Here is a 19,247-nt window from a genome sequence, read left to right on the forward strand (position 1 = left end):
ATGTAATTTTTTTTAATGTTTATTTATTTTTGAGACAGAGGGAGACAGAGCACGAGTGGGGGAAGGGCAGAGAGAGGGGGAGACACAGAATCTGAAACAGGCTCCAGGCTCTGAGCTGTCAGCACAGAGCCCCACGCGGGGCTCGAACCCACGAACCGTGAGATCGTGACCTGAGCCGAAGTCGGATGTTCAACCGACTGAGCCACCCAGGCGCCCCTGTATAGCCCAATTATTAAAATGAGGTTATGTTTAACCTGCTTCAATCAACACAATATAAATATGATGTATTATACTTAAAAGTGCTAATTTGCAGGAGTCCAGAAAATTCACTTAAGACAACCTCACTTCTTTAGAAAGACTGAATAATGATAAGCACGTATCCTTTGCTTGTGGAATAGTCTTGTTCCCAGCACACTGCTCAGAAAAAAGAAAATAATAAAATCAGTCCTCCACAATACGCAGTTGATTTACAACATGCAATTGACTAAAACTCTTGAATAATGTATCGCATAGGACTACTTAAGGTATAGTTAAGCAAACGATTTTTAATTAAGGAGAAATGGTTAAATACGAATTCTCATCAATACTTTGAATTACTACATTCAGTGATCATTGTGAAAATTAACTTTATGAGCTTTAGGTTTTAAATGTGACAGAAAGTAATAGGTAGTGAATAACTTGACAAACCAAAAAAAAAAAAATCAAAGAATCACTTTTGCTTGCGACTCAGTCCCTGTATTGAGTTATTCCAGTAGTCTACATGTGTGGGGTGTGTCGAACACTTATTTTTGTGGCAAAAAAAATGATCTTTCCAGATATAAAACGGCTACCGCATGTAACATGGAAGAATACAAAACTGAAAATTTAGACATCAGAGAAGTGAGAAATGGAAAAGTATGACCACTTCTAGAAATTAAAATAATATCCTAATAAGAAACTTAGTAAGTAAAAATACACGGCATGGTCCATATTGTGTTTTAAGGGAAAAGCATTAGAACACACGCTTTATTTCGTGTTGCTTCCTGCATATGAATGTCTTGATTGGTATTCTCTAGATTGCCAGGTAAAAGTATCTAGCCATCAACTGGTTTAGCCTCAGACTAGAACCACGACTGATCAGATTTTAATGACCAGATCTGGTCAAAGTGCCTTGAGCATAGATAGGGAGTCCACCGTACGAATCTGGCTGACCCACCGATAGCCTAACAGTCCCCTAGATGGCAAATAACGTGGCAGAAGTGAATTTAGGACACTTACCCACCCTGGAGTAGAATTCTTTTATGGTATGGCACTAACAATAATAATAATAATAATAATAAAAGAGCCCAAAGCTAAAAAACAAAAAAAAATTTTTTTTGGAAGTGGAAGTTAATAAATCCACAGCTCCAAGAGGGAGCCAGTAGTTTTCAGGGAGAAGGGCTAGTCAAGTATAAAATCCTTAATCATTGCAGATTACTACAACTGGCCTGTGAGCTCCAGATCCAAAATCTTTCAGCTGAGGGAAAAAAAATCTAACCGAAAGAGAACTGTGTTGTGCTTGTAAATAAACTTTTACTAGAAAAAGTAAACTAAGGGGCGCCTGGGTGGCTCAGTCGGGTAAGCATCTGACTCTTGGTTTTGGCCAGGTCATGATCTCATGGTTTGTGAGTTTGAACCCCACATCGGGCTCTGTGCTGACAGTGTGCAGCCTGCTTGGGATTCTCTCTCTCTTTCTCTGCTCCTCCCCTGCTCGTGCTCTGTCTCTCTCTCTCTCTCAAAATAAATAAATAAACTTAAAACACAAAGAAAAGTCAACTAACATAATATATCTCTTATTATTTGACATTTTTCCCCCGAACATTAAGCTGAAACTGTTCATCACTATAGGAGGGATTGTACACATTTCAAATTTGTCTTGGACAGAGCTTTTCTTAGGAATGAGCACCCTGTACGTTGGCCAATCACATTCTTGGAGGCACCTCTGAACATTCCATTGGGTTTTATAATTGCACTTAAAGCCATTCATGTGGCATCTGTAAGCACTTGTTGACAGATGTGAAGATGGGTCTCTATGCCATGTACTGTATTTCCAGCTGCTTTAAATTTAAATTAGCATGCCTTCCTAATTTCCCATCTTGATGCTCTGATGACACATTCGGGCTTGTAAAGGCCTGGAATCAAACACAAGTTTTGCACAGCCCAGGTGTTTAATTATTCATTAATCTGAATGAAGGTATGAAAATACTTCCTTGTTTGCACATTTTTTCCTCATACTTGAGACTTCTCATCCAGTTTTCTCTCTCTAAATCCCATGAGAATTTTCTCTCTAGCTGCCATTTTCTAAACAATTAGAGTTGTTCCTGAGTCACTCTCAAGCTATTAATACTTCTAACGGTGAGAAGGGACAGGAGGTGTACATGTCTTCATAGACACAATTGTTATTTATTTCAGATGTGGCTGGCTTAAAGTATTTACAAAATATGAACATAAATATCATCTTAAGAGAATCCATCAGTCATGCAAAAAATGTTGGATATAAAGATACAAATTATTATAAGTCTAGGGGCAACAGATTGAGGATGTCGTACAAATTTAGAAAGTCACTCCACAGTCACATGCTTACATTAATAATTAAAAAAATTTTAGTCCACACAAGTCTAAAAGTGTTCTTTGTTAAGTATGAAGTATTTTTAAATTTAAGCGACTTTTCTTATTTCCAGGGAAGAAAACAAGAAGAAAAGCAGTGTTTTATCAGAAAAGTGAAAGTTTTCCCATAAATCTTAGATTCTGCCTTATACTTCATTGGCCAGAATATCCTATGCCAGTGCCACCTACAAAGAACACTAGAAAAGAAGTTTATAAATTTTAACTGAGTACATGAAAACTGTTCCATAAAAAAAAGTCACTATTATATATGAAACTTTTAAGCACATAAAAGCTTACATCTTGGAATCTTATAGAATTGTTTTTCTCAGATTTTACTTAATACCATAAATGCTGACACATAGAAGGCAAGAACTACTTAGTGAACCAAGTAATCAATTTTATAAAGTAACAGATACGGATATATGATTTATTCTTGGTATATGTAAGGTATCCATTTTATAGTCAGAATGTGCCTAGAAACCTAATTCTTTGACTTCTCTCAGCTCAAAGTTATACTCAAATTCTAAGTAATTCTTCAAGTCAAAGAACTTGATGTCTTTTCTGTTTACAATTCAAAATGAAATACATTTTTATTCGGCCACAATTATAATCACCAGAATACTGAACTTTAGCCAGAACAGTACATAAAAAGGGGAAAAAAATGCATGAGCAACAGGGGACAATATGACTTCACATGCTAATGGTCTAGTTGTGGCCGACTGTATTCTCAGGGTAAATACATTTGCTGGTGAGCTTCGATAACTAATCCATACTGGGTTACATGGAATTTCTACTGATATTTGTTCACAATTATAATTGGAAGCAAGGAAGAGAATGCCACACACACACACACACACACACACACACACACACGAAGAAAGTAAGTGAATGGTCCCCTTCTAGAAAAGAATGCTACCAGAGGGAAAAGTGTTCCTTAAAGTGCCCTACATCAAAGTAAACAAGGGGCGCCTGGGTGATTCAGTTGGTTGAGCATCAGACTCTTGATTTCAGCTCAGGTCATGAACTCAAGATTCCTGACTATGAGCTGGGATTCTCTCTCTATCCCTCTCCCTCTGCCCCTCCCCCATTTGCACTCTCTCTCAAAATAAATAAACTTAAAAAAAACACACAAAGAAAACAAGTATTTGTTCTTCAACAATCATTAAGCTAGCAATCCCAAATTACTTAGCGCTATGACATCTATTACGATCAAATGCGGATTCAAGTAAGAACGACCTAATTAAATAATTCTGACTAAATCACCTGGCCCTGCAAGCAAGTTGCTTTGTTGAACTGAAGACTTATAAGGGTGAATCTAAACTATACTCATCTTTAATTCCCAGTGTCAGTGAAGTCGGGTTTTGATAGCTACATATGACCCAGATATACTTTAACCGTGCTCTCACTCCCTGCTGCAAAACATCTGGTCTCGCCCAAAACACTGTCTGTTCTACATTCTACATGTGTAGCAACTTACCTTCCCAACTTCCTGAGAGTGTTTCGTCTTCAAATATTCCTGCTGTCCTCATAAACTCCAGATATATCCTGGAAAATTTTCTGATTTCACATTGCAGCAACAACATAAACCAGCGTAACAAAATTATAAATTTATATATATTGCCACAAGAAAAAGCACCCAAAGTTGGGAAGGAATTCTGGTTCCTCATGTTAAATGCACCCTAGATGTACATACGACCTACTTACTACGTGTACTTCTGTAGTCATGGAAGCAGTGTATGTAATAAGTTTTCCAAGCCACAACCAGCTAATATTACATTAAAATGGAAGCAACTGTGATATAAAAGCATCATTTATGCACCAAAATAGTGGGAAGATGTGTTGAGGTGCAAAGATGGCAGAGCCTGGAACCTAATTTTCCAAAAAGAAATTAAGTTCAAATTTAAATGTACTCTAAGAAATTCTACTCTCACTAAATTGTTGACCTTCTTTGTAGAATGCTATATATAGACTGAAGTACAAGGCGGTATAAACAATGGCTCTTGGCAGTGGTAGACATAGTTATTCTGTAATGAGCTAAAGTTGTTTAAAGTGTGTTGAAAGATAGTTAGTGGCAAAATATACTAGAGTAAAAAGATGGAATATAGGAAAAGGAAAGACTATGTAATTTATCGGGAAGAGTATTATGTGTCTGTAATTTTGCTTTATGAAAGAATGGTCCCATGTCTGTCAGCACCCAAGGGCATGTTATCAAGAGGGATACGTTGCTTTAGAGTGAAGCATTACTCTCTAATCAGGAGTCTTTGTAACCTTCAAGGGAGCCCATGATCCTGGAATTACAACACGTTCTTTCTGCCCTTGGGACAGACCAACTCGTGTCAGGGGGTCTAGCAAAGGACCCAGATAGAAAAAAAAAAAACAAAACAGAATTTAGTTAACTAAAATGGTAATCGTTTAGGCTTAGGGTTAGAAAGGCAGAAACTGTTCTGGAAAAGACTGAACTTATATACGGGTAGAAACAATGCACCAGGGTGCTCACGAAATCACACAGCTTCAGAGATTCGCGTACCATTAGGTCTAAACGACACTCTTCCTCACAGGTATGGAAGTCCTTGTTTAATGACAGGTTGGTGACATTTCGTTAAAAAGGGAAAGGTTTTAAACTTCACTATTTAACTGGAACTCCTACAGTTCAGACTAATGGCACCTGAGTGCTTGGCATTGCACAGACGTAGCTGTTACAACTCGTTTATAACCCATTGGCTAAGCAAGTGTGGAACGCTTACGTGCAACACATAGTGCATATGGTGTGCCATACAGCTCATCTGAATGTCACAGATTCAATTTTAGCACATGAATATCTTAGTGTTTAAGTTACCATTTTAATTTGGGGGCAGAAGGTCCAATTTATAATTATCTAAAACACTCCTGGGAGGAGAAAACCCACAGTCAGTCCTAAGAGGGTATTTAAGGCAAATCAGGCATATTTGTTCTCCTTCCTACCACATCGCAAATGCCTTACAGAGGTGCAATAAAGTCAAGATCAATGTCAAGAACACCTTTATTTAAAAACAACAACGACGACGATGACAGCAAACCTTGGCACCCGCGACAGCAAAATTTCAGGTATTTTCTGCTGGAGGAAGCTTGAGGCAGTCACACTAACACTGGCCCCGGTTTAAGAATCCAGAAGAAACTGCAGGCTGCACTGACAGATAAGCGTGACACAGAAAGGGAACGCCAATTTTAAATCTTTTCATCTTCCATTCACGAAGGCGGGTGTCACCGTATGCTAGGTTACAGTAATGTCATTATGCTAGGCTCCTGTGGCCATGACACAAAGGTGCGTTTTTCTAAAGTAAAACAGAATGGCTCTCAACAGAGCAGCCCCCCACCCCGGCTACCAATGTTTAGGAGGAAAAAAGTCATTTGTGCTACAATTTATGACATCATTATTTGCTTAATCTGTGTATCTAAAGCAGCTTCAAATTACTCAATTTTAAGTGTAATGGTCATGACTCACGAGTAATTTTGACCTTGGTAAAATTCTAATTTGGCATGGATGGACACCAATTCTTTTTTTTTAAGCCCTAGGATTCAAAGAGAACAAACAATGATTCACCATCATCCCAAAACGTAAATCTGGCTCTGAGACAAAAGGATTAGTTTGTGTTTTAGGGAAGTCTTAAGTGTCATGACCCATAAGCAAACATGAACCTCCATAAGTGTTCCATTTTTCAAAACATAAACTTGGAAGAGGCCTTTAAGAAGGATAAAGTAACGAAATATACACAGCAGATGCAAACATAAAGAAAGAATCAAAAATATTCCATGGAGGCAATGCTAACCGTAGTAAAGTAAACCACAGTGGTTTAAAACAGCATCACATCTGGTATTTGATATTAACCAGCTACTTCCAAGGAACTCTGAGTGAAAGGAAAAAACAACCCCTTTCACAGATTATAGGAATTCAGTCCTAAGATTCATGGCAGATGTGTGGTCACTCTGGTTACAAGAGAATCAGGACTATTTTCTTTCAGATTTCAGTCTGATTTAATTTGTCAAGTTTACCCACCCACCATTTGTTTTGGGGGGGGGGGAGGTGAGCATTGGAAGAAAAGGCTCCATGTAAGAGTAAACAAAGAAAAGAAAATGCGCTATTTTCTTGAGAAAAGGTTATAGGGCTCTTACCAACACATCTTTTTTAGTAAGGTAATGATTTTTGCCATTTCAGAAAAAAAGACATTAAACCTTTGACCACTAGCTGGCTGAGGAGGTGATAAGGAGTCAGTTTCCCTGCTCCCAGCCAGTTCCCAGGAGTGTGGCTCCCCATGCATATATATGTAAGACTCTTCCTAAACAACTACAATGTCAAAGTCTGCTCTTTCTTCTCAGAAAGTTTTCATCTGTTTCAAGTACTTCAGCAAGTTGGAAGCGAAAGTATTATTAATTGCACAACATTTCCTCTACATATAAAGGAATATTAAATATGCAATGCTATTTTAATCTTGTTTCTGACCAAAAATACAAGCCACAGCCCTTTTAACAGGGAAGAAAAATTGTATAAAAGTTGCTGTGAAGAAAATTACATTAAAATTTAAATTTGCAAAATTTAAATTTGAAAATAGGGAATATAATGGCACTTACATATGAAGCTGCATTTTATATCATGACTCATAATTCTGATCCTGAAATAAAAATATGAAACTCACTTTAAAAGAGGGGGATACCCATACCTGCATAAAGACTTGAATGGCTAATCTACATAGATATGCACAGATTTCTATAGCTAATATGTCATCTAATTCTTTATTCAGTTACAAGGAGGCTGAGTGCCTAATTAGCATTTAATCTTTTGGTCCGGACTGAGGCAGGACAACATTCTCAGTTTAGAAATACGGGATCTGGTCAGAAGTTCCTAAAATACTTCCGCTAACGTCTGTACTGGAATCCTAAGGAAGTGTACTTTCAAGATGTTAATGAAGAACAAATACAGCATTAGCTCTTGAGGAGCTAGGAGCTGTGTACCTCACTTATTTTGAATTTCCTCTTCCTTACTTGCTCATGCACCTCCAACACTCCTCACCCCCATCCGCACCAAGAGGCTGCACCAAGAAATTCAGTGTCTGCTGACTGGCAGGCCAGCAAACAGAACCATCGAACAAACTCAGTTATGAGCAAACCAGGGTCCTCCTGTAAACCACGCTTACTCTCAAAGTGAAGTGTCTACTCCCCGGTTCATCTCCATGACAGCACAGACCGGACAGACTTTGCCGGTCTGGAAGATTGCCCCAGAGAGGCAGGGCTGGTACATTTTCCTAAACAAATTTACACGAGCTTCCCTCTTGCAGGTAACATGCTGGCATCACATTTTCTTTATGTTTTATTCGTGGACACTCCACTTTTAATATTTTAGGTATTCTGGAAAGGTTTCCCTATAAATTTAGAACGTATATTTTTATTTCTCTCATGCCAGGTAATAATATAAAGACTTGAGAGGTTTACACACTAAAGTGGCAACATTAGTCTGTTTCTTTAACAGAGATTTGAACTTTAAAGTATTTAAGCCTTGAAAGTATTCAGGATGAGGTCATGTGAAATGATATGGCATTGTAAAACTCTTGTGTATATCAAAATCCTTTTCACCAAATGACTTAAGTGCAGGGCATTTCAGACGATGACCATCGTCCCCTATTCCTGGACTCAGTGGTCTCAAAATCAAATATCAATATTATCTCCTCTTCCCATATTTTAGAAATCAGGAAAATTGTAAGCTTATAATAAAAATGTAATAAACTAGGTGGAAGGTGTTGGAGAGTCACTCGGAAGAATATCACAGTTACTTCCTATGCCTAGGACCACAGCCTTTATGTCTATGATGTGTTTCTGATGATGAAACCCATCTATTTAACAAGAAGTTATAGAATTTGATAGCTTATGGCTGTCCCCTCCTCTAGTCTTACTGTTGGCAGGAATACTTGTAAGCAGGTTAAAAACATTTTTTAATGTTTATTTATTTTTGAAAGAGAGAGAGAGAGAGAGACAGTATGAGTGGGGGAGAGGCAGAGAGAGAGAGAGGGAGAATCCAAAGCAGGCTCCAGGCTCTGAGTTGTCACAGAGCCCGATGCCAGACTTGAACCCATGAACCATGAGATCACGACCTGAGCCAAAGTCAGACACTTAACCAACTGAGCCACCCAGGCACCCAAAGCAGATTTTAAAAAGTGGGAATTGCTGGGGCGCCTGGCTGGCTTAGTTGGTAGAGCATGTGACTCTTGATCTCAGATTGGGAGTTCAAGCCCCACAGTGGGCACAGAGCCATCTTAAAAAAAAAGGCGAGGGGGGGGCAGGAATTGCTAGGACACTTCAGAGTTACCAGTCTCTCTCTGTCTTGCTCTCCCTTTCTTGCTCTTTGTCAGCTGAACTACAACTCAGTATATAAACTGTGGAGAATATAATATCATATACTCTGATTTTTTTAATATTCTCTTTCAATGGATTGTCTGAAAATATTTAGCTAGGCAAGAAAAAATACAGAAGCCATGGCTGGCAGTTTGAAGAATGATTAAAGGGAGGGGATTGGGGACAGAAAGGGACAAGGGGGGTAGTGTGTGTGTGTGTGTGTGTGTGTGTGTGTGTGTGTATCTAAGCATGACCATTGTTTATACTACTTGCTTTGTTTGGAATGTGAGCCATAATAGAGAAAATGTCTGTTATTAATATACTTTATAAATGTTTCCAGATAGCGCAGGGGTGGGTGCTTACATAAGTCTGCAGTGGTCATCACTATCATCATCAGAAATAACCAGGAACATATAGTGGAGTTCAAATTCCATATATGGGTGGCCCATGGAATGAGAACAGCAATCGTTGACAGACACTGGAAGGAAGCCTGCAGTTGATAACGGCTTCGGGGAAGCTTGCGGCCACCTTCTAGTCTTCTTCTTTTTTTAAAAAAAATTTTTTTTTAATATTTTATTTATTCTTGAGGGAGAGAGAGACAGAGCATGAGCGTGGATGGGGCACAGAGAGAGGGAGACACAGAATCCGAAGCAGGCTCCGGGCTCTGAGCTGTCAGCACAGAGCCCGATGCGGGGCTCGAACCCACGAACCCCAAGATCATGACCTGAGCCGAAGTCGGATGCTCAACCGACTGAACCACCCAGGCGCCCCTAGTCTTCTTCTTTTAGATACTTCTGCACAGTGATGCCAAATTAAGTTCCTTAAGACACCAATTTCAGCCTATCACTCAAGAATCTTCCGTGGCTCCTGTTGTGTCAACCGAGATCCAAACTTAGGTCCTGCTCCTTGGTTTTTTATACCTTCTACAAGATTCCCCTCTGTTTCCCTTAAAGCTCTGGACAGTCTACTCCCTTCTCCCCAAACACCCTGCCGACTAGACTGACTTGTACTTTGCACTCACACTTCAATATGTGAAATCCCCTCCTTTGTTTCTGTAACCACCATCGACTTGCTTTGCACAGCTGACCTCATACCAGCCCAGCCTTCCCATGCTTGTCCATGCAGCCTCCAGGGCTCACTCGACAACTTCTGGTAAACCAGGAGACTTCCTTACAATAGCTCTTCCACTGTCTGCATTTCCAGTGTAACCCACTTCTGGTATTTTTAATGAGTAAGCTTCTTGTTCCTTACACAAGATCACATGCTTGCTATAGACAAGAATCACTCAAAGTTGTGTGATCACTCACCACATTGTAATTTCCTGCCTAGAAGTGAAGCTGCTACTAGTGAGAATTAATTAAAATGCCCCTGAATTGAAGTCAATCTAAATAGGAGAATTTGGAGTAAGAAATCCATAAACCTGATACTAATGGGCAAGTGGAGTTAGCAGCATCACCGTGGCCTCCTTCCTGAGTACCTCAGTATCCCCTCCAGGTGGTCACTGGGGTGATCAGGGGACTAGGGGAAGCCTTTGGAAAAGAACCACTCAACAATCCAATCCCTTCCCCTTGTCCTGGAGTCTGCGCAAACTTCAGATTCCAGAATTCTTCAGCAAACCCGGGTATACGTATACACATCTCATAAGTGAACACCTTACCATTTCTTTAATGAAATTTAGAAATATTCAAACTCAGAGGATAAATACTATACATAGCCTTATGTTATATCAGGGTCATAGCACCAAATAATTTACGAAAATGAGCTTTTGGATTCCAGAACTTCATGAAAGCCTCCTAACACTTTGAAAGACACTAGCTCATGATCAGTACCAGAAAACAGTAAGAATCTACCAGCAAAAGGCATTTCCAGGCATCCATTTGACTGACTCTTACGATGAATGCCAAGAAAGACAGTGTCTTCTTCTAATAGTTAAACTACAAATTCTGAAAAAGAGTAAATCAACTAAGGATAGGAACCACCTGAATATACATGAGGAAATTTCAGAAGAAACAATTACCCAGACAAATCTATAATTTTTACTGAAAATTTTAAACACTTTTTTAAAGTTTACTTATTTACTTTGAAAGAAAGAGAGAGAGAGAGAGAGAGAGAGAGAGAGAGAGAGAGAGAGAGAGAGACAGCTTGAGCAAGGGAGGGGCAGAGTGAGAAGGAGAGAGAGAGATTCCCAAGTAGGCTTTGCACTGTCAGCACAGAGCCCGATGTGGGGCTCAAACTCATGAAAGTGTGAGATCATGACCTGAGCCGAAACCAAGAGTCAGACGCTTAACCAAATGAGCCACCCAGGCGCCCCTTTAATGTAAATTGTAGAATTACGTTGTAAGTTAACTGAACTATCATCCCTTGTTTGAAGTTCTCTGCTGCATCTGTTATTTCTAATGTGAAAACTCAATGATACTTAAGTCAAAATTTCTACAAATCTGCACTTACAAATGTGCATTCTGCAACAAAACGTAGGACCAGGTAGTATTTGACTACACCTCTACCAGAAATAATGTAACTGGTACAAGATAAGACAATGGGTGCCCAGAAATCAGAGGGCCTGTAATGCTTCCACCAACCACAGTTTGTTCTCTCCAAATCCAATGATTCCTGGAAAGGTCACTTGGCATAGGTAAGACCATACTCCTTCAGTGAAGTCAGAGTAGTACAACTTTGAAAAACGGTGTGATTATTGTCAGGAATTCTGGTGAAGATTCTTGTTATGCAGTCATTCTTACGAGACTATTATGGATTAGGCCATCTGTGATGGCTCTTTGGTCAGAGGGGCACCATATGGTAAGGCCTGGAAGAAAGTACAGGTTTATTTCAGATTTGTCTAATTGTAGGGAATCAGGACTTAAATAAAAGTAACTGGGTAGGCAGAGTACCTCTTCTCTCTGCCTTCCTGCACCCGGCTACAACAAGAAAGGAATATATATATATATATATATGATCATGGGTCTTTCATAAATCCGGAAGGCCCAAACCCCTTATCACACTTTTCTAAAACATATGCCGTGTAAGTATTTTTTAAACGAGAAATGCGGATCCCTGGGTGGCTCAGTCGGGTAAGCATCTGACTTTGGCTCAGGTCATGATCTCATGGTTCTTGGGTTGGAGCCCCGCATTGGGCTCTGTGCTGACAGCTCAGAGCCCGGAGCCTGCTTCAGAGTCTGTGTCTCCCTCTCTCTTTGTTCCTTCCCCACTCATGTTCTATCTCTCTCTGCCTCTCAACACTAAATAAACGTTAAAAAAAATTAAAAAGTAAATAAAATGAGAAATAAAACAAAAAAGCTCTATCCTTGCTCCTGGCTAAGTCAGAATAACATCCATCTCATAAAGATGTAGTGAAAAACAGGGGCGCCTGGGTGGCTCAGTCAGTTAAGCGGCCGACTTCGGCTCAGGTCATGATCTTGCGGTCTGTGAGTTCGAGCCCCACATCGGGCTCTGTGCTGACAGCTCAGAGCCTGGAGCCTGTTTCAGATTTTGTGTCTCCCTCTCTCTGACCCTCCCCTGTTCATGCTCTGTCTCTCTCTGTCTCAAAAATAAATAAACGTTAAAAAAAATTTAAAAGATGTGTGAAAAACAAACTTGTAAAGCTCTCAGCACAGTGCATGGCACAGATAGATAGATACCGAGGATGTCGTAGAGGAAAGCGAATTATGATGTAAACATCTATGCAATATTCAGACATATGTATGGTACCCAGGGGGCAATTAGAACCTGTGAATACCACTATAGCTGCCAAAGACAAAAGCCATGCCAGGGGCACAGGAAACCATCTTTCCTCTCCCACCACCCCTGTGTCCCAAAACACCCTAGAAAGAGCTATGAGACAGAGCTCCTGGTTGATAGCTCCTCCTCCATGTTGATAGGAGGCCAAGACCTTCATATCAAGAGCTCTAGAACTGGAAGGCCAGAAAGACACCTCCCCGGTCCGCCACCCTCCACCTTCTCAGATCAACTCAGAAGGACAAGAATAGAGACCCACTGGTCTGGAAGCCATGCCACCGATATCGGTAACTGCTTCCTATGAAGCAATTTTGATGATAACTGATTCTCGAACAAATGACTGCCAATCAGGTGTTCACAATTCAGAAGAAAGACTACACAGAAGTGGAAATCAAAATGAAGGATGAATTGAGTTTCTTATGCCCCAAACCATAGATCCCCAGCATCACTCAGAGTTTGGTCAGAAATCTCTCATAAGGCAGGAAGCTTGCAAGAACCCAATCCAATCCTTCCATTATGTATTCCTTTGCCCTCCTCAGAAAGGGACTCCAGGGAGTGAAACTCCAGGCACCCGCCATAAACTGATGCAGAGTGAAGTGAAGACAAGACAATTCATGGGTTTCCACTTTCACAAATGTATTTCCTTACTACCGAACCTCCTTTCTAAAGATTGCTGCCAGAAAGTATGGACATTTGCAGTACATCAGGAAATGTCATGGGTACTGAGGCATGAAGCCCAGAGAAGGCTGCAAGTCCATGACTACATATTATAGTTGCATTTATGGCCTAATTCAGTGGAATAAAATTTGCCTCTTTATTTTGAATGCAGGGCAGTAGACTATGCATACTGTTAATTTTCCTTTTGGGATTGTAATAGTACTTGTCAAATGCTCAAATACTTTACGGATATTACACCATTTAAGTCCCGTTGATCCCAGGCAATTATTTTCCTTTAATAGGATGTAAATGTGCAAAGCTTATTTTGCTTCTCCAAAGAGTTTGAAGTCTAGTAAAATCTTAAGTGATTTACAGAATAATGCCGTCATCCTCCATCAACGGTCCATGAAAACCAGCCTCTGCTCTTCTCTGCGACGCCCTAATCCTGCATGTAGGACCAACATTGTGCTATGATGAAAACACCGATGCCAAGGTCCATTTCTTCCACTTCCTAATCTTTCTTGTAAATCAGTCACCAAAGCTATGGGTTCTTCCTCCGTGACAGCTTTGGCTGCTATTCTCACTGCCTCCACTCTGCCCTATTCATCACTTCCCCTTCTAGAGTATTGCTGGTCACTAGACCACGTCCCCAGAAGTCTTTGTGATCTCTAATAACATCCCACAAATGGTTCCAATACTTTTCTTGCTCCCTGTGTCTTTTGGGAGCTCAGTGCATGAATCACCCTCCATGACCCACCTTCAACTGGCGTGGGCTATATGCAGTGTAGCCCCAGTCACCTCTAAAAACGTATTCATAGTTACGATTCTTCGCTGTTACCCTATATAATCCCCTTGCCTTCTCACCTCCTCAAGCCAGCCACAACACGAAGGGATTCCTGTGCTTGATGTAGTCTAGTCATCTGCTAGAAATTCTCACCCGAGTTGTTAGCACAAGTCCAGCCTTACGTCAAAGCACTCGGACCAACCAGGCCACATGCCTGAGTGTCTTGTGCCAACTTCGGGACACAGACAATGCTTTGGTACCATTCCCCTGGTATCTCACAGTATTTTTTTGCTTAAGATTTTCTTTTTTCTACCTGAGTTGTAAGCTCCTTGAAGAGAGGAAAATGGCTTATGTCTTTTAAGATGCTCAATCCCTAACACATTACCTTGCAAACTCAACAGTTATATAATGAAGATGGTAAAACCAACGAATCTAAAACTGTCATTGGGTATGAGAGTAATCTAGAATGTTCACTAAAAATGTATATTCCTAGACCCAAACCGAGAGATTTGGCTGGTCTCAGGTAAGAGGAAAAAATTAAAGACTTCTAGGGAATTCTCATGTGAGTAACATACAGATAGTATTTTGAAAAACATCATCACTGATTAATTTGAAACCGTAAAAGCAAATAAACCCAAGTACAAAAGTATGCAGAATTATAAATAATAGAGACAGAAAACCTGGCATGTTACAAACCAGTTGCCAATATTAGGAAGTTTTTTTTTGTGATAGACACCATAAACCATATATGCTTCTACTATTTTAATTTAAAATAGCAATTCTCATTAAAGCAATTCATGTTAATATTAAGCTAATCTTTTTTTTTTCATTTAAACTAGAAAGTAGGGATACTTAAAGTTATGTAAAACAGAAGTTGTATTTTGTCACTCAAGAATAACTGATCTTCTAGATTATTCCCTTAATTGATACAAGATTATAAATCTTTAAGCTTTCTTTTGTTGATTTTGACCTTTAACAAAGGCATGTGCAACATAAGACATGCTCTCCTTGAATTCATTATTCTAAAAATATATAAGGATCTAGGTACTTATACTCCCAGTCCAACACTTTTTTGAATAAAAGTATACTTCGCATAATTCTTCCTTTATTATTATAAACAGTTTTTTCTTTGAACATCAAAATCCTGAACTTCATCCAACCAGAGTGAACTCTGTGCAATGTCATGTTGGCAAATAATTGCATTTAGCAATCTAGTTGCTCTTTCTAGGCTTTGCAGTTTTTTATTTTTAGATGGATGATAATTCTATATATTTCCTCTTTTTCCCGTCATGCCTAGTTAATTTTAATTATATAATAGGCAAAACTGTGTTTGCCTCACTTTTCTGATGTTGGCTTGCTTGCACTACTATCCTTCAGGGAAACATTTTGGGATCTTTTAGTAAGTCATGTACCACGGATAATTAGAAAAAGGAACCTAATAAATGCAAATATAAGTCAAGTGACAAGGAGATCTCATTTCTCTTTGTGATTTTACCTCCCGATTTTTGTGTGCTTTTGTGGGTGGGGTGAAGGACGGGATGGCTAAGCTTGGTTTATAGTTTGTGAGCTATTTTGTATTTTTTAAACATTACAAAAGTACTTCCTAAATGTGAATGAACCAAAACCCTGCATTTGTTGGAGATTTTGTATACTCAGTGTTCCTTATTTACCTTCTGAAATCTCTTCTTGGGATATAGGTATTTCGCAGGAAATTAACAATCAGTTCCCTCTCCAAGGTTTCCATCCCTGTGAGTCACTTGTTTAGGCCACTAGGGAGAGACATGGAGTCTTTGGACCAGGTCTTCTGGGAGTTTCATGGCAGGGACACAGCAATTCACTGAAGGCATTCATGACACACGCCCTGTCAAGCCTCTACTCGACCAATGAGGAACACTTTAGTGCACACATAATATACTGCCCTGTGGTCGGTGGAACTCAAGAGACCTAAAATGATGTTTCACCAAGTGAAAAAGAGTCCGTATCACATACAGAATGTCAACTCACGTGCACCATACAGGATATAAAAGATGGTTATGAAAAGCAAATAAAAATGCATAAAGATTTTCTTCACAGTAAAGAAAAAGTTGATTACATCACCAGCGAAGATGATTTGAAGACCAACAACAAGTTTAACCTCCAACGGGACGCCCACATATAACACACACGCATGCGCACACAGGGGCATGTTCATTCACGACCGACCCACCGGTGAGTGACTCTCATACAGGCTTCTGGCTTATCAGGCAAGACTTCTCATTTTACCTCCTTCTTCATACTTTCTTACTGTAAACTCAAGAAAGTAATCACAGGCAATAACCTGCTCTGGAACAGGTTACGTGGTCTCTTTCACCAGCCACCTCTCCGGGTGTTGCCTTACTAGATCATACTTTTAATGGCTTGACTTTGCAGAAACAGAAAGTGAGTCGATATCATGAAACTCCAGGCATTCCAATTACAGGAAGTGTTAGTGGGTCTAATGCTACATTTTTGTGGCATTTAAGCACAGGAAGACATTCTCACGATAATAGTTCTACCACTGTTAAGTGGGAATTTCACAAGTACTAGAATACACTCTGTTCGGCAATTTAACAGTTTTTTTATTTGCAAGGTTGTTTTCCTTGACTTCTATATTGAATGACAAATTCCGTTTTTTTTTCAATTCCCCCCCACCCCGAAATTTAAAATTTAAAGGTAGTTTTTTTTTTAAATTAGTCTTCTCAATCTAAAACGTATTGCAAAATAACTGTGAAGGCAATTCATTTTTTGCACATTCAACATATGTCATTCAATCAAGTCAACTCACAGTTGATAGTCACACACCATGGGCACCTCTCCACTTGCCATCGGTTGAAATAAAGCTCTGCATTCTGTACCCAGCCAGGGGTACTGCGCATGTTTGAACGGGGACGTCCCAGAGTATGTGGAATATAAAAAGTTCTTCAGGACTTCCCAACTCTGTTACGAATACTATCCACCCTCAATGTCAGATCTGAACGTTTTTAGGCGCACATTTTGGAAAAGCAAGTTGAGAAGCGGGCACACCTACGGTCGCTCCTTTTTGAAAATCAGAATGTCTCCAAAGTGTCTTGGCAACATTTTCCGGCAAAGGGTTAAAGCGCTATTTCATAAACCCAACAAAACAACAATCCACCTTACTGTTCAGGACTTTCAGGACCAGATTTCAGCAACGCAGAGGTTGAAGTTGAAAAGTCATGCCTGATCGTGATCTACGGGAGATCCTGTTGCAGCTCAAGTTTGGCCAACTTCTCCAAGTGACTCTGAAGTCTTGAGCCCTCAAGCCCCGGTGACTAAATCCCTTCCACACTATCCTAAAATCGCCTGGTGCTCCGCCTAGGGGGAACACTCCGGGAAAATGAACCTCGGTTGACCGGTCGTCCTGGCCCCAGGAGCCGAGGGGACTCCCACTAATCTGCTCCGGAGGGAAAAGAGCAGTGCGGACCCGGACGAGCCGCGCTCCCGGGGAGGGTTCCAGCCCGCTGGGCGCACCCGCGGGGGACGACTGCTCCCCAGCAGGTTCCGCGATCTCTACCACCACCCCCACCCCACCTCAGCGGCTGCGTCTACCTGGCTTTCTGGCTTCCCTTAGTAACAACTTTATGCAAAAACAAAAACAAAAACAAAACTTTTCTCCCAGGGAGCGTGCAGTCTGCTCGGAATAACTTTGGAGGCAACGTTCCGAAGGTGAAGCAGCAACACACGGTCGGCGCGGCTTCTGGGTCCGCAGCGCCCCGCGGTCGCCCCCCACCGCCGGCCCGGCCCCGCACCTACCTGGGCCTCGTCCGCGTCGGGCTCCGCGTCGGAGAAGCCGAGTCCCGACTCGAAGGCGGCGGCGGCGGCGGGCGCGTCGCGCGGACCCCGCAGCAGCGCAGCGGCGAGCAGGGAACACGCCAGGGACCAGAAGCCCAGCAAGTGCATGGTGGAAGGACCCGGAGCGCGGCGGCCCGGCCGCGGTGGGGGCGGGGTGGGCGCGTGGCGCCCCCGCGACGCTGCGCTCCCTGCGCGCGGAGCCGCCGGCGACCCCCCGAGGGCGGCCGGAGGCGGCGGCAGCGGTCCGCGGCTGGGCGCTCCCGACGCCTCGCGTCGCGGTGCTGGCCGGGGCCGGGGAGGGGCGCGGGGTCAGGTAGAAGCCTCACAGGAAACCGGACGTCCGAGCTCCCCGCATTCGGAGCCGGCGAGGTGAGGCGAGGGCGAGGGCGAGGGGGGGGGGGGCTGGGGGACGGCGCCTCGGTCCGCCTTTCTGTTTTCGCTTTCTGGCTAGAGGGGGGCAAAGCCGACCCCCTCGGCGCCGCTCGGCCCCTGCGGCCCCCCCACCCCCCCGAGCCCGCGGCCCCCTCCTCCCTCCCCTCCCCTTCCCCCGGTGCAGCGAGCGGCGGCCGGGAGGAGGGCGGCGGGGCGCCGCGCGGCCAGGCCGGGGGAGCTCGGCGGCGCGGGCGGCTCCGGAGCGCGGGGCGAGCGGCGGCGGCTGCGGCGGGCGCAGGGGCAGGGCATGGCTGACGCGCCCTCTGCCTGCGCTTATGTGAGAGAAAGCGGCCGAGGGAGGGAGCGTGCCGAGCCCGGCCGCCCTCCCCTCTCACTTTCCCTCGGAAGCGCTCCGCGCGCTCCCCGCGGCCCCGCGCCTCCGCCCCGGCGCCCCGCGCGTCCCCTCCCCCCGCCCCCCTCCCGGGAGCGCGGCCCGTGGGGCGAGTCCAGCCGGGGCCGGCGGGCCGCGCGGGGCGGAGGGGGAGCGCGACCGAGTCGGCGTGGTGGGGAAGGCAGGCCGACCCTTTGTCCTCGGCAGGCGGCTCCCGGGCTCCTGCCCCTAGCCCACCGGCACGCCTCGCCCTCCGCGCCCCCCCCCCCGCCCCGCTCCAGGTTTGCAAAGTGCCCCCGGGGGGCTCCAGAAGGTCCGAGAGAGAGTCGTCACAATGGCGGAGACCCCGCCGGGACCTCGGAGCCCGCCGCCGCCCCCTCGCTCCCCTCCTCTGGGCAACTTTAATGTGCAGCAAGAGCTCAGAGTGCAGGACAGGCTACGGGGGTGAATGCTAATGATCCCCTTGGAATCCCAAACTTGGGGCGGGTGGGGATGGAG

At 42.9% G+C, this 19,247-nt stretch overlaps 1 protein-coding gene across 1 annotated transcript in view; it reads right to left on the reverse strand.

The window, feature by feature from the left end:
* Nucleotides 1-18,231, reverse strand: part of VEGFC (vascular endothelial growth factor C) — a 110,300-nt gene extending 92,069 nt beyond the window's left edge. Inside the window, exon 1 of the mRNA XM_023252311.2 lies at nt 17,948-18,231. Coding sequence (XP_023108079.1) covers nt 17,948-18,094 — 147 coding nt within the window. The 5' untranslated portion in view covers nt 18,095-18,231. The remainder of the gene's footprint in view (nt 1-17,947) is intronic.
* Nucleotides 18,232-19,247: the final 1,016 nt, after the last annotated feature.

The sequence above is a fragment of the Felis catus genome, chromosome B1 (assembly GCF_018350175.1).
Source record: "Felis catus isolate Fca126 chromosome B1, F.catus_Fca126_mat1.0, whole genome shotgun sequence".
NCBI classification, from domain to species: domain Eukaryota; kingdom Metazoa; phylum Chordata; class Mammalia; order Carnivora; family Felidae; genus Felis; species Felis catus.